General features: G+C 44.1%; 2 protein-coding genes across 2 annotated transcripts; one reads left to right on the top strand and one right to left on the bottom strand.

Annotated features, from left to right (window-relative positions):
- Nucleotides 1-1,838: 1,838 nt before the first annotated feature.
- On the bottom strand, nucleotides 1,839-11,713 carry Acot13 (acyl-CoA thioesterase 13). Its single transcript, XM_051169352.1, has 3 exons — nucleotides 11,519-11,713; nucleotides 4,306-4,490; nucleotides 1,839-2,024 (listed from the first exon to the last, which is right to left on the bottom strand). Exons 1-3 carry the CDS (start codon nucleotides 11,597-11,599, stop codon nucleotides 1,868-1,870), a joined length of 423 nt encoding a protein of 140 aa, XP_051025309.1. The 5' UTR covers nucleotides 11,600-11,713; the 3' UTR covers nucleotides 1,839-1,867.
- A 317-nt stretch (nucleotides 11,714-12,030) lies between these two features.
- On the top strand, nucleotides 12,031-21,770 carry Tdp2 (tyrosyl-DNA phosphodiesterase 2). Its single transcript, XM_051169361.1, has 7 exons — nucleotides 12,031-12,225; nucleotides 12,306-12,391; nucleotides 14,902-15,072; nucleotides 15,741-15,832; nucleotides 16,741-16,859; nucleotides 19,062-19,232; nucleotides 21,296-21,770. Exons 1-7 carry the CDS (start codon nucleotides 12,031-12,033, stop codon nucleotides 21,569-21,571), a joined length of 1,110 nt encoding a protein of 369 aa, XP_051025318.1. The 3' UTR covers nucleotides 21,572-21,770.

Raw genomic sequence — 21,770 nt, forward strand, 5'->3', positions numbered from 1 at the left:
TTCCAACAAAACAATATACCATCTATGTTCTAGTTCTGTTAACTCAAAAACTGGAGTTTGTCCGTTGCCAGATTAACTTTGTATTCTCCAGATTAATATCCATAAGTACACACCATCCGCTCCTAAAGCTAACTGGTTTCTGCACTATGTACTTAACTACATGTGGTTGAAGGTAAGCCATATGGAAATGCCCCCTTCCCCTTCACTTAGATGAATCTGAGTGTCACACTAAGCCAATCTTTTGAAAAAAAATTTCAACCTTTACATGTACAGCTGTGTATTAAGTGTGTGCAACACTTGTGGGGGCCAGAAGAGGTGATCCCCTTGGACTCGTTACCTGTTGTCATGTGAGTGCTGCAGAAGCAGCTAGTGCTCTTAATTGTTGGGCTGTCTCCAGCCCCAATCTTGATAGTTGCCAAATAGATTTTCCAAATTACGCCTCAAAAGATTTTTAGTGTTCTGTGAGCCTTGTCACATTGACTGGCCATCAACATGATATTGGGCCCTCCCCTACCATCCATAATATACAAGACTCAATTTCTTCAACACTTCCACAGATAAATCAGAACTTTCCTTGTCCTGGCCCCGCCCCCAACCAGGTCCTACAAGGATTCAGGTCCTTGGGAAGGGATAGAAAGCAAGATCTAGATTTAGCGTTAGTCCACTGCTGAGGACTGTAGATCAGCTGTCTAAAATAGGCAGGTTTTTTACCTTGAATGTCTACTGAAAGCTGCTTTCTGCCTTTCCACTCAGTTTTGGTGTTTATTGAAAATGAAAGCAAGAGTCCTGATTTTTGAGACCTTGGAGAAATGCACTGTTTTGCTAACTTTTCCACACAGTAGGCTGGGAGATTAAAAGGGGCTCATGGAAAGTCCTCTCTACAAAAGATGCCAAACCCAAACATACTAAATCAGCAGAGAAAGGTATTTAAGCCATTTCTAGGGTTGGGGAGGCGTTGTTGCAGGCTCTTTACTTTCCCAGTACAGCTGTGGTTTATCCACTTGGGAGTTTGACAATCTTGTCTCATAAAAGAAGTGGAAGTGTGGCACAGCATTTGAGAGTTGGGGAACAATTTTTCATTAAGGATTGACTCTTGCTATTTGGGATGCCTGTGTCTCCTAAACTCTTGGGCCCTCAATAATGGTTTGGGGAGGTGAAATCTTTGAGAGGCTCTCTGTGCTAACTCCTTGCCCCCTGTGTCATGTGGAGAAGGCACTGTGAACTAAGAAGTGGCCCCACCAAAAAGTGTGCTGGAGACTGACAGCTCCTAGACCTATAAGCCATTTTGGGGGTTTATATACTAGCTAGCCTGTAGTATTGACACCATCTCTTTAATACCAGACTTCAGTTTTAGAGTAATTTTACAGTGGTTCTAGCTTTGCTTTAACTACTAGAGAAACATTGAAGAGCAAACTATCTAGGCACAAAGGTGGCACCTACCTGTAGCCCCTATATTCAGGAGGCTGAGGCACAAGATTGTGCATTCAAGACCATCTTGGTGCTACAAAGACAGAACCAAACACCAAAACATTGAGCTAAGAACTCCTTCATCCATAATTACACACCTGACTTCAAGATGCTTAAAAAGAAAAAAGATAACCTCAACTGGGTGTAGCCACACACCTTTAGCCCCAGCACTCAGGCAGAAGGCAGGTATCTTGAGTATGAGGCCAGCCTGGTCTACATAGTTCCAAGACAGGCAAAGACCCTGTCTCAGTTGAAAAAGACATGCCCAACCATCATACTGTATTTTGGTTTCTTTTTCCCAAAGAAAATTTAGCTACTTGTGGTTTTGATGATTTATTTCAGGAAGTTGTTTGTGAAATCTTAGCATTGTCGGGTGGCTTTGGGTCATTCAGCTGATCCCTCAGTTTCCCAGGTGTTTTGTGTGTCTGCCTTGTGCTATTAATTTTCCTGTGGCCTTGTTGGTCAGATCCACCGAGGCAAATGCAAGTGTCTTTCCTTGCTTCAGAATATATGCTGTGATCAGTATTTCTTCTCCTATTTTAGCAGGTGACATGTACCTTGAAAGAAAACAGGTTTAAACATAGTTAGTGGTAATTGTTGAAAGGTTGTGATAAACTCCTACCAGCTTTCCTGTGTGACTTCGAACACGGCTGGCAAGCTTTTAGTGCCACATTCAAATGGCTGGTCTGCATGAGGCTCTACCTCATCTTTCATTTTATCCATGTGTTTCTTTTCACAAAAATGGGGTCTCCTTGCCTTTTTTAAAAAAAGTTTTCTGTTTCATATTTATTTGAAACCACATAACGATTATCTGTAGCTTTCATTTAATTTGTTTAGCTTCTTAAGTGAAGCATCTGGGTATCTATAGCCCATTGACAGACTTTATTCAACTCCAAAATGATAATATAAGAACTACAAGGAACAGCCAGGGCTACACAGAGAAATCCTGTCTTGGAAAAAACAAAACAAGCTACAAGGAGTGAGCTGGCGAGAGGCCCAGCAATTAAGAGTACTGGCGGCTCTAGAAGACCCAGGTTCAGTTCCCAGCGCATGGCAGCCCACAACTCTCTGTAACTCCAGCTCCAGAGGATCTATTGAGTTTTCCAACCTCTGGCTCCTGTATGTATGTGGTACACATACATGCACTCTGATACACATGCACAAAAGGAGCAATGTGAAGGGAATACGAAGTTTTCAGCCATTGGTAATGAACTGCATACACAGTTGTCCCTCTGTGTCCCTGAGGACTGGTGTAGATACACTAGTCTACACCAAATCCATAAATGCTCATGTCCCTTGTATGCAAATCAAGAGCCATTTAGCAAGCAATTGTAAGGGATTCTTTAAAATCGTCACATCTGCATTCATGTGTGCTTATACTCCCATGTGAGTTCCATGGGTAAACCTCACATCATCAGGTGTGGCAGCAAGTGTTCTTGCCCACTACATCAGCTCCCTGGCCGCCTACGTTGTTTCCAATCTCTCCAGGCCCTATCTTATTTTAATCATGCATGTGCCTCTGTGTGGATATGTGCATATGAGTGGCCAAGGGGCCCAGAGGCATCGGTCTCTGGATTGGAGTTACAGGCAGCCTGCTTGATGTGGGTGCTGGGACCTACACTCAGGCCCTCTACAAGACCGTTAAGCTCTTAGCCACTGAGCTGTCTCTCAAGTGAAAATAGTCACCAACAGGGCTTGTTCGCCCCACAAGGTAAAATGAGGCCCACTGAATATGGCTCCTTAGTGCAGTCTCTTTTTTCCTGCCATCTTGTCTTCTACATTTTGTCCTGTGGTTTGCTTACTGAACTCTCAATTTATTCCCACGCCTACGAGAAACAGGGTTCCATGGTTCTTTGGTTTTAGAACTGGGTATTTGAAACTGCTTTGTAGTCAAGGCTGACCTTGAACCAAAGATCTTCAGCTTCAGCCTCCCAAGTGCTGGGATTACAGACACGAGCCACCGTGCCTAGCTTAACTCAAGTTTTCCATTTGGGAAAGTGGCTTCTATGGACATTGTCACAATAGGGACAGGCTGAAGTCTAGGGCACACACTGCTCCCGATCCTGTCATTAAGCAGTAGGAGATATTCAGGAGCCCTTCCTGGCACCTATGTGTTCACCTTGTTGCAGCATTTTGGTGGTATATGGGAAATGGTCAACTTTCCTCCAATGTCATTCTCGATTTCCTTGGCAGCTGGGCGTGGGGAGGGGTGAGGGCGGGGGGGGGGGGGGTAGGAGTAAGGAACAGAGGGTTTCATATAGCTAAGGCTGGCTTTGAATTCTTCTGATCCTCAGTCTCTAGCAAATGCTGGGATTACGCCAGCACAGCGGGCTAATCAGTGATACCTTTATGTTTTGATCTGGTTTTTGTTGTGTTTTGAAACCAATCAACCTGGGTGGAATTGATAGAATCTATCACTTGCCTCTGTCTCCCAAATGCTGGGACTAAAGGTGTGTCCCATCATACCTGGCATAAATGACACCTTTTTGTTTTGTTTCTTGAGACAGGATTTCTCTGTGTAGCCTTGGCTATCCTGGAAGTCACTTTGTAGACAAGGTTGGCCTTGAACTCAGAGATCTACCTGCCTCTGCTGGGATCAAAGGAATATGCCACCATGCTCAGCCTACATTCAAATGACAGTTTAAGGAAAAAGGTGAAAGTTACAAATCGTGAGTTTAAACCACTGCAGACTGAAGATATTTGGGAAGGAAAAAGGCACATCTGTCCCTATAATGTACAGATCTTTTTTGTCATTATCCCCTGAACAATACAGTGTAAGTTATTTGAAATTAATATCAGTTTTTAAAAAGTCATCTGCGATGGCATCTGGATACATACGTTATGTTCATGTCAACGCTGACTCCGGGCAGCCCTCTCTCTGTGCACATCAGAGCCATGGTTGATATGCTGTCCACTAAGGTTGCTGTCAAGCCTCCATGCAGAGTACCCAACTTATTAGCATGCTGTTCTTCTACCTTCAGTTCACAGATTATTTTCTCAGGAGCGGCAGAGACAAGTGTCACCTAAATATTAAACGTGAAAAAAAATTGACCATTAGTTCTGTGCTATTAGAATAGGTCAAATACAAGCAGCACAGCATGAATGACGTTGAAGCTGGAAGCTTGGCTCAGAGGCACACGCCTGTAATTCCAGCATGTGGGGTGCAGAGGGAGGAGGACTTGCTGATTCAAGGTGCCAAGGCTACAGCAGTGAGGTCATTACAAATATGTGTCTTCTTTTAAATTATGCTATGTGTGCGCCTGTAAGTCTGTGCAATGGCATGTAGGTTCTGAGCCCAGAATAGGGTGTACAATGCCCTGGAGATGGAGGACAAACCCTTGCAAGCCAGCTACCCAGCCTGGGTGCTAGGGACCAAACTCAGGACCCCGCAAGAGTAGTATCTGCTTTTAACCAGAGAGCCATCTCTCCAGCCCCCATAGTGAGGCTTTGTCCTTAATATATATATGAATGATGTGTGTGTATGTATGAGAGAAAGAGAAAGAGATGGGGGTAAGGGTGGGAGACCAGGTATTTTTGCTTGTATGTATATCCATTGAGTTACTGTCTTTAAAACCTCACGTGAGGAAACAGATTCTGCCTAAAAAGCCAGACTCAGAAATCCAGTTAACTTGCCAGTTAATGGTAGAAGTTAGATTTTGTACAAATTGTTTTTATTTTTATTTACTTATTTTTTTCAGTTTATAATAGCTTTATTTTCTAGCTTAACCTCTGACAGAGTCTGATTTCCAGAGGAAAGTGTGATAGGCATGCACTCGCAGATTCCTGCCTGTCTATAGCTGGAGCTTTGAATCTGGGTTCTCGGCCTGGGAAAACCTGTACCCAGCTGGAGTCGGTGTGCCAGGGCTGCAAGTTGTTTTTAGAGAGAAAGGAAAAAGAAAAAGAAGCAGAAGAAGGAGGAGGAAGAAGAGGAGGAAGAGGAGGAGGAGGAGGAGGAGAAGAAGGTTCAGGCAAAGCAATGTGTTTTTGGCTACTCCTCATCTTGCAGAGCTCAGGTCACTGGGCTGAAAGATGGATCAGCAGCTAAGAACACTTGGATACTGTTCCAGAGGATGCGAGCTTCACTCCGAGCACACACAAAGCACCTCACAGGAAAATATGCGCATAAAATACAAATCTTTAAAAAAAAAAAAAGATTTCAAAGTGCTGTATGTACCAGAATCTCCTAATGTCCTTTTTAATATTTAAATTTACTTATTTTTATAATTGCCTTGTGTGGGTCTGTGTATCATGAATATGCCTGGTGCCCACGGAAGTCAGAAAAGGCCGGAATCCGTGCAACCGGGGTGAGTCACTATGGGGCACACACTGGGTCCCCTGCAAGAGCAACAAGAGCTCTTAACGGCTAAGCCATCCCTCCAGCCCCTCTTAATGCCTTTTTGAGTATTTGTTCGAGACAGGGCCTCACTACAAAGTCCTTTTGCCTCAGCCTCCTGAATGATAGGACTGCAGGTCTGCGTCAGCAGGCTTGGCTCTCTGGACCTTTTCCATTAACCAACCCCCCACAATCTGCCATCTTCTAATTACCTATAAAAAGGAGTAATTTTCTACATGAATTAATGAATAGTTTGAAACAGCTTAAGAAACAGGCTGGGAGCTGTTCCTCACGCATCCAGTTACTAGGATTAGTAAGCTTGAGTTGGACTCCCATTTAAACAAAATAGCCAAAAGGTCCCACCACGTTTCTCAAGTATAATGAAGAGTATTGCATGGAAGATACAACATGGAGAGCAAACATTCCCCTGAAGCACTTTCAGAGGTCTCCATGGTGGCAGCCACACCCTGTTCCCCCTAACCACCTCCTGCGGCAGAGACTGCAGGGATGTGTCACCAGAAGCAGGCTTTGTTCCCTCCCCCTTTCTTCCTTGCAATATTCACTTTCAAGCAGTTCATACGCTGTGAACACTCCTTATGGTAACATCTTTCACTAGTGAGACCTCTTTTTTTTTCTTGCAGACAAAATTTATAATGACCTCTAACTTCTTCCTGCTCTTCCTGCCTCTGCTTTCTGACTGCTGGGTTACAGCTGTGCCCGCCATGCCCAGTTGCCCAGTTCATACAGTACTTGAGGACTAAACCCAGAGTGGTGTGCATGCAAGGTACTCTACCAATTGAGCTATAAGTAAATCTTCAGCACCCCACCCCAACCCATTTTCTCCTTTTAAGGAGCTTGCTAAGAGCTGTAAGATCCTCAATCTTTTTCCTGTGAAATTTTTGTTTTGTTTGTTTTTCGAGACAGGGCTTCTCTGTCCAACAGAGCCGGGCTGTCCTCAAACTGACAGCGATCGGTTTGCCTCTGCCTCCTGAGTGTTGGGATTAAAGGAGTGTGCCACCATGCCCAGCTCTACTATGAATTTTCCTAGGGGTTCTTTTTCTGCAGTTTTCTTCTCTTTATTTCTTCAACTATGTATTCACTGGACTGCAGGACTTTTTCACCTCCAATATTAAGCTCATGGGGCCTCTGTAGTGCCTGTGGCTTGACCAAAATGTCACTATGATGTATAATTATTATATGCTATGCAGAGGACTTCTATTGTGCTAAGATATTCCATGGTATATTTCAGGGTCTGTCACCTCCATAACTCCTCCCATGCCTCATCACTAATATTTTAACTTTTGAGACCGGGTCTCCTGTAGTCCATACTGACTCTATCTTTGAGAACCTCCTCCCCACCTGTCCCAGCTTCCACCTTATGAATGGCAGGGTTACAGGCACACTTTACTATGCCTGGCTTTCCAACCACTGACATAGCAGCCTTTAGGTTTCTACCTGAGTCACAGCTACAGCTTTCTTTTCTTTTTATTAATTTATTCATATTACATCTCTATGGTTATCCCATCCCTTGTTTCCTCGCATTCCTCCTTCCCTCCCATTTTCCCCTTACTCCCCTCCCCTATGACTGTGACTGAGGGGGACCACCTCCCCCTGTATATGCTCATAGGGTATCAAGTCTCTTCTTGGTAGAGCTACAGCTTTCTTTACTGCTTCTATTAGTTTTTATTCTACAAAAGGCCAAGAAAAGAAACAAACTGAAACAATATAAGCCCCCTCAAACAATGCTGTGTCTTATACAACAGGTAAATCAATGGGGAGAAAAAAAGTCCCGGTCCTCTGTTTATAGCAATAAACAGTCCAGCCACAAGATGTCCTCACGAACCAAATACTACATAGCAAGGAAGCCCAGGCCCAGAATGTAGCCCAATGCCTTAAGCAGGCCACCCAAGTACTCCATCACTGAGCCACACTCAACCTGCTGTCTTTAAGTCAAGGTTTGCCAGGGCCAAAGGAATAACTTCCATTTCTGTTTGGAGATTAGTTCTCCAGGACTCAGGGCTGAGGATGACCTTGAACTCCTGATCCTCCTGTCCACCTCCCTCCATGTGTGCCCCAAGCCCCAGCCACATGAGTGTGATTCAGTGGCTGCTTTTGGAGAGCTCAGCCTGAAATGAGGTATATAAAATAGCAGTGGAGGGAGTTACTGTTGGTGGAATGACTGCACGGTTGCCTCCCTGCCTCCTCCCCCGTTTCCTTTAGAGGAAGTCTTACCGTGGAGCTCAGGCTTCCTTGAAACTCAAGACCATCTTTTTCAGCCTCCTGGGCATTGAGATCACAGGTGTGTGCCACCACTACTAGTCTGATACGGGTTTCTTGAAGTAGATACTTTTAAAGCACGGTAAGCCTTTTATATCCTTGTTTTAATATACCATGTTCTTATGATGAGGGATTAGGAAAGGCTTACAGGAAAACAATACCGTATACAGGCCAGTTAGAAAAGATAGGGAAAAACCAGACCAGTCAAGGAACATGAGAGCCACACGGACACCAAAAGTAGCTTGGTTTTTGTTATTGTTTTCTGGTTTTTTGAGACAAAGTTTCTCTATGTAGCCCTGGCTGTCCTGGACTCACTTTGTATACCAGGCTGGTCTCAAAGACACAGAGATCCACCTGCCTCTGCCTCCCTGAGTACTGGGATTACAGGCGTATGCCACCACACCCAGCTAAAGCTCATTTTTTAAAGTTACATTTACTCAACTGTGGACATAGAGGACAGTTGCAGGTTGCTTTTTGTCTTTCTGCTACACTGGCTTTAACTGCTGAGCCACCTTGCCAGCTCCTTAGACGTTCCTTTTTGCCTTTAATTGCTGCACTTGAGAGGCAGAGGCAGGTGGATCTTGTGAGTTCCAGGACAGTTTGGTCTACACAGAAAAACCCTGTCTTGAGAAACAGAGAGAGAGACAGACAGAGACAAAGACAGAGACAGAGAGACAGACAGACAGGTTTTGCTTGGGTTTGTAACAAACCTGCCTCAGCTTGGTGCCTGCCTGTTCCATTCCCAATAGTCCAGGAGTTGAATGACTTCAGTAGGCTAGCATGAATTCAGCCACCTCTGACCCACTGGACTCCTCTGCTTATCAAAAATGTTGTTTTAGCTGGGCTTGGTTGTGGATACCATTAATCCCAGCAGGCAAAGGCAGATGGAGTTGTGAGTTCATGGCCAGCTTGGGCCACACAGTAAGACCCATGTCTCAGAACAAAGAAACAAACAAACAAACAAAAAACCCAAACTCTTACACATTTGCACATGCACACACAACTTTCTGTTCTTTTCTATGTGGCCTTCAATGTGCTGTCTCTTGCCAGTACCTTTATACATTCGCATGGGTTAAGTATATAAGGCTTTGCACTGTCACACTATTTTCAACCCTTCCCCCTGTAACCTCAAATGCTATTACAAACAGCCGTATTCCGGATTACAAGCGCAGTCCTCTTTGTGCATTTACTTTCCCAGTGATCTGCCTAAGAACATCAGTGTTTGATTTACTGACTTTAAAAAAAAAAGGCAGCTAATATTCTGGGTATGGTAACTTACCTATGATCCTAGCATTTGGAGGTGGAGGCAGGAGGATCAAGAGTTCAAGGTCATCCTCAGCTACACAGCAAGTTTAAGGCCAGGCTGCATGAGACCTTGTCTCAAAAGATTCAAGTACAGGGCTGGAGAGACACCTCATCTGTTAAGAACGTATGTTGTTTTTCTAGAAGGCAAGAGTTCAGTTTCCAGTACTCAGGCAGCTCACAACTGCTTGTACGTCCAGCTTCAGGGTCTCTAATACCCTGGCCTCACAAGTACATATGCATGTACAGACAGGCGCGCGCGCGCGCGCGCGCACACACACACACACACACACACACACACACACACATCCATATAATTACAGAATAAACATTTTAGGACAGCCAAGGCAACACAGAGAAATCCTGTCTCGAAGAAAAGCAAAACAAACAAGTCCTAGTGTCATATTTAAATAAGCAGAGGGGCATCTAAGTGGACCAAGGGTAACATACAAGTTAACGAAAGATAATTTAATATAAGGATTTATTTATTTGTTGATACTGGACTTGAACCCAGGGCCTCACGTGTGCATTTCACCACTATGTTACACCCACCCCACCTCCCAGTCCTTAGATAACAATTGTTAACCAGAGATTTAGGGGAAAGCTAACTTCTCTGATGTGCCAACACATGAGGTGTCTCAAGGTGAATAAACAACTACAAGTTGAGGGCTGGGACACAGCATATAATTAGAAAGGACAAGATGCAGGGTAGCAATTTAACTAGTTTGTATGCAAGACAAGTATTTAACAGAAGAGTGTGAGTCAGGATTCTTCAACCTCAGCCCTGCTGCCGGGTGGACCGAGTAACTCTTTGTCACGGGGGGGGGGGGGGGGGGGGGGGGGGGGGGAGACTGGGGTGAAACTTTGTGCACTGTAGGCTACTGATCAGCACCCCAAGTCCCTACTCATTAAATGCCAGAACATCCCTCTCCTATTTTATTAAAACTTTGGTTAAAAAGGTTTCTAAAGTAAAAGTCTCCCCCTGCCCCCCATGACAGTCAATGTATTCATGAACTCAGCTGAGTAAGATGTTCACTGAACCAAGCTGGTCAGCAGTCCAGCACGGAGGAGCTTGGCTTCTGAGCAGTTGTTGATAGCTGACCACTTCTGGGGAGGAGGGAGAGTCGGTTTTCTTTAAGGTTGTGGCACCTAGTGGGTGGGCTACACTCCAGCAGAGGGTCCCACATGAGTATATGGACAGCACAAATTGGACTCAATGGGTTATTTAAAAAAAAAAAAAAGGCTGGGTGTGGTGTTGCATGCCTTTAATCCCAGCACCTGGGAGACAGAGGCAGCAGTTCATTGCCAGTCTGCAGCCTGACTTACTCAGGAAGCTACAGGACAGCCAAGACTAGAGAGACTTTGTTTCAAAAAACAAAACAAAACCCCAAAACCAAAACCAAAAGGCAGCCAGGCACAGCACACACACGCTTAATTCTAGCACTCTGGAGATAGTTGATCAATAGTATAAATTTCATGCCCACCTTCTTTCTAAATTTCCAAGTTATCTTTCTTAATCAGAAAAACAGATAAGCATGCATCAAACCATTTATAAAACAGCCTGCATGTTCTCAGATAAAGTGTCTCTCCATTCTGACAATACCCACCCGCTTGATTCTGCTACTGACGCTGATCAAGGATTGCTTCCTTCCTATAAAACACAATGGCTTCCTATAAAGTATGGAAAGTAGTATTGTATTTAGGTTAGTTCAGTGAAATGGCAGGAGGCAGGGAATGTCCCTGGCTAACTCTAGCATTCGAGGCCAGCCTGGGCTACATGAGTTCCCAGCCAGCCTACGCTACAGAGTAAGACCGGGTCTCGAAACCAAGACACATCACAGGAACAAGTTGTCTCTCATTCACGCCTATACTTCAGACATACTTGGCTTTCAGACTTCACAAGAAACAATTCCTATATACTAGTCCTGCAGACTCTAGCACCCCTTAAATGGTACACAGACTTTTTTTTTCTCAGCGGCACTCCAACAGTTTGCTGTCTAAAAGACAAAACCCGCCACGCTCTCTCCCTGAGTTTGCGAGGCCACCAAGGTGCACTTACAAGAGCACTTCACCAAACAGACTCTAACTCGGGTGTTTTAGCAGGTTCGTCCCCTTCGCCAGAGGGTTCGCCTACAATACCTTTTCCAAAACTCTATCAAAACCGGGAACTTTGGACATGGCCTTCATTACTTCCAGTAGATTCTGGGTCAACTTGTTCATCGTGGACGCAACGTAAGAGTCTGGGCTCTGCGGGAATGAACTCGGAAAGCGACGTTTGTGACAGTACAGGACGTGGAAGGTCAAACTTGCAAGCACAGCCCGTGTCGCGGCGCGCTCCGAATAAAGGGTCGCGCGCTCCCGCTGCCCAAGTCCTTTCTGCACCCTTTGCCCCAGCGCACATGCGCAGCCCCACACTCCATCCCCCCCCCCCCCCCGTCCCCCCCGCCACCTCCCACACACCCCGCCACCCGCCTTCGTCCGAGCCCGGCCTGTCGTGCTGCCGCGCAGCCGCGCCCTCAGTGTGCGGCCTTCCCGCCGGAAGTTGATGGGGAAGTGCTCGCAGGCGGCGCGCCTGCGCAGAGCTCGGCATTTGCAACTAGTCGCGCGGGAAGCGGCGTGAAAAGCGGACTGGCTCGGGAGACGCTGCGGTGATGGCGTCCGGGAGCGGTTCGGATGCTGCGGAGTCGGCAGAGCCTGCCGCGGCGACAGGAACAGCGGAGAAAGAGGAGGAGATTGAGAACCGGGTGAAGAGGCAACGCCTTCAGTGCATGGGGTTCGCGTTGGTGGCGAACTGCGACACCACGATGGCCCACACCTTCCTGTCGGAGAACGACTGGCAGATGAAAGTAAGTTTGCGTTTCTCGCTTCCTCCCTTCTTCCCGGGTGGGCGGAGTGCGCCCTCTATCTTCGTGCCCTTTCTTTTCAGAAAGCGCTGAACGCCTACTTCGAACCTCCAGGGAACGACCCCGCGTGGCCACGCGTGCCTTCGACGTCCTGCAAGTCCGAGGCCTGGTAAGCCACGGGGCTCGCAGGCGGCTTGCTGTGGGGCTGCGTTGGGCGTCAGAAGATAAGACCTGGACATTGCGGCTGGTGCCGTCCCCGGGCTGGAAATCTTGAGAGAATGCTTCTCCGAGGACCACGGTCACTCTCAACGGGACTTGCTTTTGTTGTTGTTCCTTCTTTAGAGACAGGGCCCACGGTGTTGTTAGCCCTAGCTGACCTGGAATTTGCTATATGGTCCAGGCTGGCTTCGAACTCCAAAGTCACCTGCTTCTACTTAGTGCTGGGGTTAATAGCACATACTATGACTGGCTTCTAACCTGGTTTTTTAGCCAACAGAGGGGGAAAAAAATCTGGAATATAGTTTATTTTTATTTAAGGCAGGGTCTGTATCCCTGCTGTCCTGAACTTGGTATGTAGACCAGGCTGGCCTCAAACACAGATCTTTACTTGCCTTAGATTCGAAGGGTTTGGGATTAAAGTGTCCCATCACCACCACACCGGGCTTGACTCTTGCCTTCCACTTCCCCAGTACTGGGATTAAAGGTTTGTGAAACACTACTCCTCTTGAAATGCACTTACTTAAATTATTGCTAACATGTAAACAATGGGTTAGAAACAAATTAAGGTAGAAAATCTCTATTGGAGAATGGTAACTTGCAAATCTCCTTGTTTATACATTTTAGTCAGAGAATGTTGGAAACATTCTAGGAAAACAGGTACCAGTGTGAACAATGAGCCCTGACTGGGGTACTTAGAAATAGGTTGTAGTCTGCTCAGTAAGCTGTGAATCCATAGTTAGGTATAAGCTGTTCATGAGACAAGTTGACTATTGTAGGAGAGTTCAGACTGCTAAGTGTCTAGGCCTTGAAGAAGAAAAATCCTTTGAGAGCTACCAAATAACTGTTTCAGATAAGTACAATCAACGGATAATAAAACTGGATGAAAGTTGAGTCATAAACAAGATGCTTCCATAGTTAAAACCCACAAAATACTAAGTAGAGATAGAAAAATCAGTACTTTGCAGCGAGGAAGTTTGGTTAACACCTTAACCATGCATTGGTAATGCTGTCATTCCTGCCCCAGAATGCATTATCTAGAGTTGTAGGAAAACAGCAAGCCTAACTGAAGGATATTCTGTAAAACAAGTGGCCTGGACTCTTCAGATACACCACTCAGGAGAGCCTAAGGACTGGTCCTGTTAAACGATTTTAAGAGATAGTGTATTGGTGGTGCTGGAGCTCACAGTCCAGGTTGCAGGGTGTGTAAGAGGTCTTCAGGGAAGGATGGAAGTAAGTGGTTTGGACTGAGAGTGAGGTAAGCAGTTGTTGAGTAAACAACTGTTAGCATGTGGAGAGTTTGGCTGCATAGTTAGGAATTCTTTTGATTGCCGTTTGGTTTGAAAGCAGTTGTCGTCACCATTGTAAGTAACAGAATGCCTGAAGAAGCTGACTCCTGTGAATAAAGCCATCCTCGTGGCCGTGTGGCAGGTGGATGATTAGTATTCTCATAAGAGGATCACATTATGAAATGAGAAGCCAGAATGGTACAGTGTGGCTTTTGAAGCAACTCACTGTAGGCGAAAAGTGTACCCTCTTAAGGGTGCACACACATGCCAACATGTGGAGATGGGACAGCTTGCAGCTTTCTCTCCGCCATGTCAGTTCTGTAGAGAACTCAAACCATCAGCCTTGGCACCTTTACCCACTGAGCGCTCTCTCTCCAGCCCAACTTTTCGTTTTCTATAGCCCCATAGCATTCTTTTTTTTTTTTTTAAGATTTATTTATGTATTATTTATACAGTGGTACGCATGTAGACCTGCAGGCCAGAAGGGGGCATCAGCTACATTATGGATGGTTGTGAGCCACCATGTGGTTGCAGGGAATTGAACTCAGGACCTTTGGAAGAGCAGTCAGTGCTCTTAACATCTGAGCCATCTCCCCAGCCCCGACCCTTAGGATTCTTTAAAGAAAATTATTTATAGGACAAGTACCCATTATCTGAAATGCTTAAGACCAAAAATTGAGTTTCTTAGACAATTTAGAGTAGATTTTCTAATTAGAAATGGTCAATCTGGGGTGTGGTGGCACACGCCTTTAATCCCAGTACTTGGGAGGCAGAGGCAGGCAGATCTCTGTGAGTCCAGGACAATCAACTACAAGAGAAACCTTGTCTCCAAAACATAACAAAAACTCCAGCATGGGAATGGTCAGTCTGAAATTCACGTTGAGAGGACATAGTCTGCACATCTATGTGGAAGCCAGAGTCAGATTTGCCTTCTCCAGGAGTAGTTCTTGCTTCTTGAGACAGTCTCCCACAGGGACCATGGACTCGTGCTAGAGGATAAACAGGCCTCAAGTATCCACTGACCTCAGCTCCTCAGTGTTGAGATTACAGGTGTGCCACAAATTGCAGTGTTTAATGTAAGGGCTCAAACTGAGTTACCTCCATAGCCTGCAAATACAACAATTCTTAATTTCTAGATTTTTTTTTTTTTAAGCCTTTATTTTGATCTTGCCAGTGTTGATCTCACCGTCGAGGATGCAAATGATGCCACCATTTTAGAGACGAGTCCAGATGGAGCTGCTCTTGAAGACAGCAGCATTGTCTCTTTCATTTCCTGGAATATTGATGGATTAGATGGAAGCAATCTGCAAGAGAGGGCCCGAGGAGTGTGTTCCTGCCTAGCTTTGTAAGCACTGTCGCTTCTGTGTTCGGGACTGTGACATGTGGTTCAGCAAAGCAGAGGCTCAAAGTGTGCACTTGGAAACTTGACTTTAAGGTCAGCTCAGAATAGACCTGAGAATTGAGGTGTTTTGGTCTAGGGAGGGCCTCAGGGTGGATTGGAACACCAATTTATGTTAGATGCTTTACATAGTAGGCTTTGTCTATAATTACTACTGTGAAGTGAAAATTACCTCAAATATGTTTCTGGCCTCAGGAGAGCTTTGTGACTAGGTGAAGCACTGAAGTTCTCTGAGGCTGTTACCTCTGGACAGCTTTTTAAGAGGGTCTGAAGAGATAACATTGAGTACATCTGTTGATGTATGTGGCCATTGCAGACTCTGAGTGTAGTAATCATAGTGTTTTCTGTTTTACTTCCACTGGTGTGTTTTGTGAGAATGGTGTGTAGGGGGATGTTGGGATTGAATTCGGCCTTGTTAGGCAAGTGTTGTGTCACTGAGCTGTGCATCCAGCCCATTTCGCTATGGTCGCTATGGCAATGTAGTAAATAATGCAGATGAAGGTCGGTATAATAAGCAGAGTTACCTGGAAGGTAACAGTTACATGACAAAATTTTCTCTAGGCAGGTGAAAAGGAATGATATGCTGATGCTGTTAAATTGTTCTTTTTAATTAGGTACAGTCCAGATGTCGTATTTCTACAGGAAGTTATTCCCTCATACTGTTGCTACCTAAAGAAGAGAGCAAGCAGTTACACGATGATCACAGGTAATGCTTCTCTCGCCATCTAAGTTGTCTTTGTCTTTGAAAAACAGATCAATGAAGGAAAAGAAAATGAGAGGCTGTATGTAGGCTTTGATCTTTTTATTATTTGGGGTTCTTTAATACCTATTCTTCCCTTCTAACCCCATACTCTAGATAGGAGAGAAAGAAGGTTAATAGGAAGAGAGAGATAGACCCTTTTAGATTCAGTTCCTTGGCGATTCCACTCTTTGAAGGCAGGATTCCAGCAGCTCCATTAAACAGCAAACCAGCAATTCTAGAAAACTGACTGCAACTGCAGCAGCAGGAACCTCAAAGCGGAATGAACAGCTAAGTGAAGTGATGCAGAAGTGACTGGTATTTGTTACTTGAACTATTTATACTCTTCCATAGTCAGTATAAGATGCATTTCAGCTGGCAAAGATCCCCCCTCCCCCAAGAGGCAGTTCCCTTTCTAGCAGACAAACATGTGCCCTCTGATAAGTCTGTTTCCCATCCTGCACATGGGATCAAAACAAAACCATGTTTACAGCCACTACAAGAGCCTGTTAAAGGAAGAAAAAGGCACAAATAGGTTTGAGAAAAAAATAAGCAAGACACAGGATCCCTAAAAGATTTATAGATTATTTTACAACTTAAATGGAAAATAATTGAAATGCATATTTCTTATTAGAAAAAGTTCTAAAATTTTATACTTATTTGCTGAAATTGAATACAGAGGCAGGCCCTATCCCCATTTGTATATCTTGTTAAACTTTGATAAGGGACAGAGAAATACAACACTTGGTTGACCTACTTCTAAGATTTGGTCCCATTTAAATAATTTTGCTCCTTGTTTACACTAGGGGGGCTTGTTGTAAAGTGAAGATACTCCTGACTTTCTCCCTTAAATTCTCTTCCACAAACGTTTGAAGGTAATGAAGAAGGGTATTTCACAGCTATACTGTTGAAGAAAGGAAGAGTGAAATTTAAAAGTCAGGAGATTGTTCCTTTTCCAAATACCAAAATGATGAGAAACCTTCTTTGTGTGAATGTAAGTTTAAATTTGAGGGTTTTTTTGTTTGTTTTTGAAATAATTTCCTTTACAGATAAATTTGTTCCTTATGTAGATACTCAGTGTGGGCATACGTGCATGCTGTGTGCACACACCTTTTGGGATTTGGCTCGCTCCTTCCACCACAGGTTCCAGAGAGCCAACTCAGGTTGTCATGGCAGTGACTGACTGACCGACTTTCTTTCTTTCTTTCCTTGGTCTTCATTTTATTTTTAAGTTTTTTGTATATTTATTCACATTATATGTTTATAATTTATAATTATATAATATTTTCATGTTACATCCAAATTGTCCTCTCGCTCCTATCTTCTGGTTCCCACCCTCTCTCTTCTGCCTTACTCCTCTCCTTTCCTAGATCTCTGATAGGGGGACCCTCCTGCCCCACTATCTGGCCCCAGCCTATTAGATCTCATCAGGATAGCCTGCATCCCCTTCTTCTGTGTGTCCGAAAGGCCGTCTGTCTTGCCTAGGGGCCGTGAGCAGACCGTGGGCACCAGAGTGCATGCCAGAGGTTCTGCAGAAGTCGTTCATCATGTCTGCCGCGCCCCCTCCCCCCATAGCAGTGATTCTCACCTGCTGAGTCATGTGACTGGGACAGTTCTTTAAATCTTGTTTGCCTGTCTGTCTATCTGGTAGTGTGGGTCTGGGTCGTTTTTCTCTTCCCACATCAGTTCTATTCATTGATCTCAGATGATCAGGCTTATGGAACAAGGGATCTACCCAGTGAACCAGCTCACTACTAGCCCTTTAACATATATATTTTAGGTAGTCTTAGAAAGCTTAGTAAATTGGATTCCCACATAATTTTAGATAAAATCTTATTGAAGTCAAATTCTTAACTGATAGATGTTTTCTTAAGAATATAGCAACATTTAGCTGAGGAGAGCATTTATCAAGCAGTTTGTTACAGCAATGAGAAAAACAGCACAGCACAGAGCGCTAAGGAGCACACATTTGGCTCACTGTTGACGGAAGGCATAGTGGTGCCCGTGTGAAGCAGCTGGTCCTGCAGGCACTGCAGTTAGGAGTTAGATGAATGTGGTGCTCAGCTTGCTGTCTCTTTTCCTCCTTTTTATTCACTGCATGAATTCACCCTATGGGAATGGAAACACCTCTGACAAACCTTTGCAAGTTGCAGCAAGGGTAAACCTGTGGGTGTGAGTGAGCTTGACAAACAAATCTTAAAAAGAAGGGTTTATTTTGGTTTATAGTTAGAGGGCATGGCCTCATGGTAAGTAAGGCAGGACAACTAGTCCCATTGTGCCCAGTCAGCAGAGTGATGGCTGCTGGTGCTCAGCTTGCTTTTCCTTTTTGTTCAGTTTGGGACCCATCTCACCGTTGTGCCCCTTATATTAGGGTGGGTCTTCACACCATAAGCTGGAATCTCCCTCAGACATTCCCAGACATTGTCTGTGAGGTGATTCTAGATTCTGTAAAGTTGATGGTCAGTATTAGCCATCCTGAGTGTGGCAAGGTATTGGAGTGTGATGGGAGGTTGAGGAGTAGGCAGGGCCTAGACTATAGGTTTGGAGAATGAACTGGATGATTGTGCAGGCATTGTACCATATGCTACTTACCACTGTCTTAATTGCAAACGATAAGGTGACTCATTCATTCAGTTAACTGATCATTTTTTAAGTGTCTGTGCCAGGCCATTATTGGAGCAATAAATAAGAATTATCAACAGGCATGGTGGCACACACCTTTAATCCCAGCACTTAGGAGGTAGAGACAGGAGGATCGATGTGAGTTTGAGGCCAGCCTGGTAAAGTGAGTCCAGGACAGCCAAGACTACACAGAGAAACCCTGTCTTGAAAAAACAAAAAAGCAAGCAAAAAAGAATTATGTGTTCTTGTAGGTAACTCACGGCTTCATGGAGAGGAGGTAGCTCTCTTTTTACTCCGTTTGGGACCTCATATCAGTCTGTTTAGCTTGCAGTAGGGTCCTAGAGAGCGTTAGCCAGGGGTGGCCTGCAGTAGGGACACAGGTGAGGTATTAAGTGGATGTTTGAAATCATTGTCATGGGTGGGGTTGGCACCTTGTGCTTTTCATCTAAGAATAATACTGACTCTCTGGCTTCAGTTTAATAAATAGATTCCAGTTGGTTGACTAGTCTGCTGTTGGAGTCTGTTGGCAGCACTAGTGGTCATGGCCAGTTCAATTGTTAATTATCTGTTGTAGGTGAGTTTGTGTGGAAATGAATTTTGCCTTATGACGTCCCATTTGGAGAGCACTAGAGAACATTCTGCGGAACGAATAAGTCAATTAAGAACAGTTTTTCAGAAAATGCAAGAGGCTCCAGATTCAACTACTGTTGTATTTGCAGGAGATACAAATTTAAGAGACCAAGAAGTAAGTAACAATTGGATCAGTGTTTATGAGATTATTGCTGTAGAAGTTAATTTAGATTCCTTTTATCAAAGGTATTATGGACTTGAAAATACAAGATAGGAAACACTTGTAGCTTTTGTAGAAAATGTCAGCAAAAGAGGCCCTTATACTATTAGAGGAAACACATGGAACAGACAGTATAAAACAGTATACAACAAGTATTAGAATAAGTGAGTTAAGAAAACTAAGGGTGTTTGTACCATCCCTGAGTACAGGAAGACTTAATCCTCTTCTGAGTTGAATCAACTTTTTAAAAAGTTATTGTAGGGGTGCTGAAAAGATGGCTCAGTGGTTAAGAGCACTGAGTGCTCTTCCAGAGGTCCTGAGTTCAATTCCTACCAACCACATGGTGGCTCACAACCATCTATAATGTGATCTGATGCCTTCTGGCCTGTGGATGTATATGCAGACAGAGCACTGTTTACATAATATTAAATAAATGAATTTTTAAAAAGTTATTGCCAGATGTGATGGTTCATGCCTTTAATCCTAGCACTTGGAAGGCAGAGCCTGGCAGATCTCTTAAGTTCTAGGCTAGCCTTGTCTACAGAGTTCAAAGACAGCCAGGGCAACACAGAGAAACCCTGTCTAGTGGGTGGGATGACACTTGATTTTTTTGGTGGTTGAACCTAGGATCTCCTACATGGTAGGCAACACTGTTGACCTACATCTCTAGGATTTTGTTGTTGTTGTTGTTGCTTAAACTTCTGTGTATTTTTCAGATTTAAAAAAAATATATATTTAATGTGTATACATGGAAGTCAGAGCACAAGGTGTGAGATTTGGTTCTCTCCTTGCACAATGTGGATCCCTAGAATGGAACTGAGGTATTCAGATTAGGCAGCAGGAGCCTGCACTGGTTAAGCCATTTCATTGGCCCCATATTTTTTGAGATTGTAGTAATTACAAAAGAAATGTAATCAAAGTAATGGTAAACAGAATATAGTGGTGCATTACCTGTCATGATTTATCACTATTTTATTCCATGCTACTGACATTGCTGTGGTCAGTTCTGAAGCAAAAACCTCTCAGTTTTTTAGTTTTAGACACTTTGGATTTTTCCAGACCTCAGGAAACTAAATACAGGATTGCCATGCAATCTAGCATTTCCTACTTTAAGAAGTAGATCCAGGGTGAAAGGAAGGACTGGAAAAGATGTTTGTATGCTTGGGGTCATAGTGTTGCTGAATATTAGTGTGACACTATTTGAGTAGCCTGTGCAGTTGAGTTAGAAACACAGATTGTGGGTCAATAGGATGGTGGTGAGTGCCTTCAACCCCAGCTTTCAGACAGCGCAAACAGTGTCGTCAGGGTGCCGAAGGCCTTGAAATTGTGCATACAAATGATTATCAAGGTTAGGGGTGTGTGTTCTAACACACACAAAGACTTTATTTACTTTTTTTTTTTTTTTTCATATTGGAGATTAAACCTGGGGTGTTGCTAATGCTAACCCTGTACTCCACTGGTATGTTGTTGTTGTAGCCCACAACATTTTAAATCATACAGTGTGAATGGGAAAAGAAAACCAGTATTGTTAGGGTTTTTGTTTGGGGGAATTTTTTGGTTTGTTTTTTGTTTGCTTGTTTTTGCTTATTGGTATTTTGGGGGGAGGGTTAATACTTTCTTTTAAAAAAAAAAAATCTGACTCCAGCCAGTCAAGATGACACACTCCTGTAATCCCAGCACTCGGAGGCAGAAGCAGGCAGATCTTTGTAAGTTTGAGGCCAGCCTGGTCTACAAGGTGAGTCCAGGACAGCCAAGGCTACACTGTAAAACCCTGTCTTGAAAACAAATAAAGTGACTCTCAAGCGTGGTGGTACATGCCTTTAATTCCAGCACTTGGAAAGGAGAGTCAGGTGGGTCTCTGTGAGTTAAGGCCAGCCTGGTCTATGTAGTCAGTCCAGTACAGCCAGTGTTACACAGAGGACCCCCACCCCAAAGGTTGCACTTATCAGGGGATAATTTCAAGCACCTTTTTGGGGTGGTGGTATATAAACCTTACATAGTATTCTTTCTCTTTCCAGGTTACCAAATGTGGTGGTTTACCCAACAATGTTTTCGATGTCTGGGAATTTTTGGGCAAACCTAAACATTGCCAGTATACATGGGATACAAGAGTAAATAATAATCTCAGGATTCCTGCTGCTTGTAAGCATCGTTTTGATCGAATATTTTTCAGAGCAGAAGAGGGCCACCTTATTCCCCAAAGTTTAGACCTTGTTGGGTTGGAAAAATTGGACTGTGGTAGATATCCTAGTGATCACTGGGGTCTGCTGTGCAACTTTGATGTAGTATTGTAAAAAGCTTCCCAAATTCAAGCCTGTTACATGCTTGTTGGCTGTAGTTTTGGATCTGTACAGATATCAACCTTTTAGGAAAGCTAGGTTTAATACAGAGAAACTAATAAACCGATCATTAGTACAGCAAAAACAGTTTTGTTTTACTTTGTAGCTTATATCCTCGAAGTTAAGAATTGGTGTTTATACTAAACCAAAGCAT

The sequence above is a fragment of the Acomys russatus genome, chromosome 3 (genome assembly GCF_903995435.1).
Source record: "Acomys russatus chromosome 3, mAcoRus1.1, whole genome shotgun sequence".
Taxonomy (NCBI): domain Eukaryota; kingdom Metazoa; phylum Chordata; class Mammalia; order Rodentia; family Muridae; genus Acomys; species Acomys russatus.

What these genes read in the sequence shown, in the direction of transcription:
- Acot13 (XM_051169352.1), bottom strand. Translation starts at nt 11,599, where the DNA reads ATGAACAAGTTGACCCAGAATCTACTGGAAGTAATGAAGGCCATGTCC. An exon ending in TTGATAGAGTTTTGGAAAAG is followed by an intron (nt 4,491 to 11,518) that starts GTATTGTAGGCG and finishes TTTAATATTTAG; the next exon opens with GTGACACTTGTCTCTGCCGC. An exon ending in AGCGTTGACATGAACATAAC is followed by an intron (nt 2,025 to 4,305) that starts GTATGTATCCAG and finishes TTTTCTTTCAAG; the next exon opens with GTACATGTCACCTGCTAAAA.
- Tdp2 (XM_051169361.1), top strand. Translation starts at nt 12,031, where the DNA reads ATGGCGTCCGGGAGCGGTTCGGATGCTGCGGAGTCGGCAGAGCCTGCC. An exon ending in AGAACGACTGGCAGATGAAA is followed by an intron (nt 12,226 to 12,305) that starts GTAAGTTTGCGT and finishes CTTTCTTTTCAG; the next exon opens with AAAGCGCTGAACGCCTACTT. An exon ending in TCCTGCAAGTCCGAGGCCTG is followed by an intron (nt 12,392 to 14,901) that starts GTAAGCCACGGG and finishes TGATCTTGCCAG; the next exon opens with TGTTGATCTCACCGTCGAGG.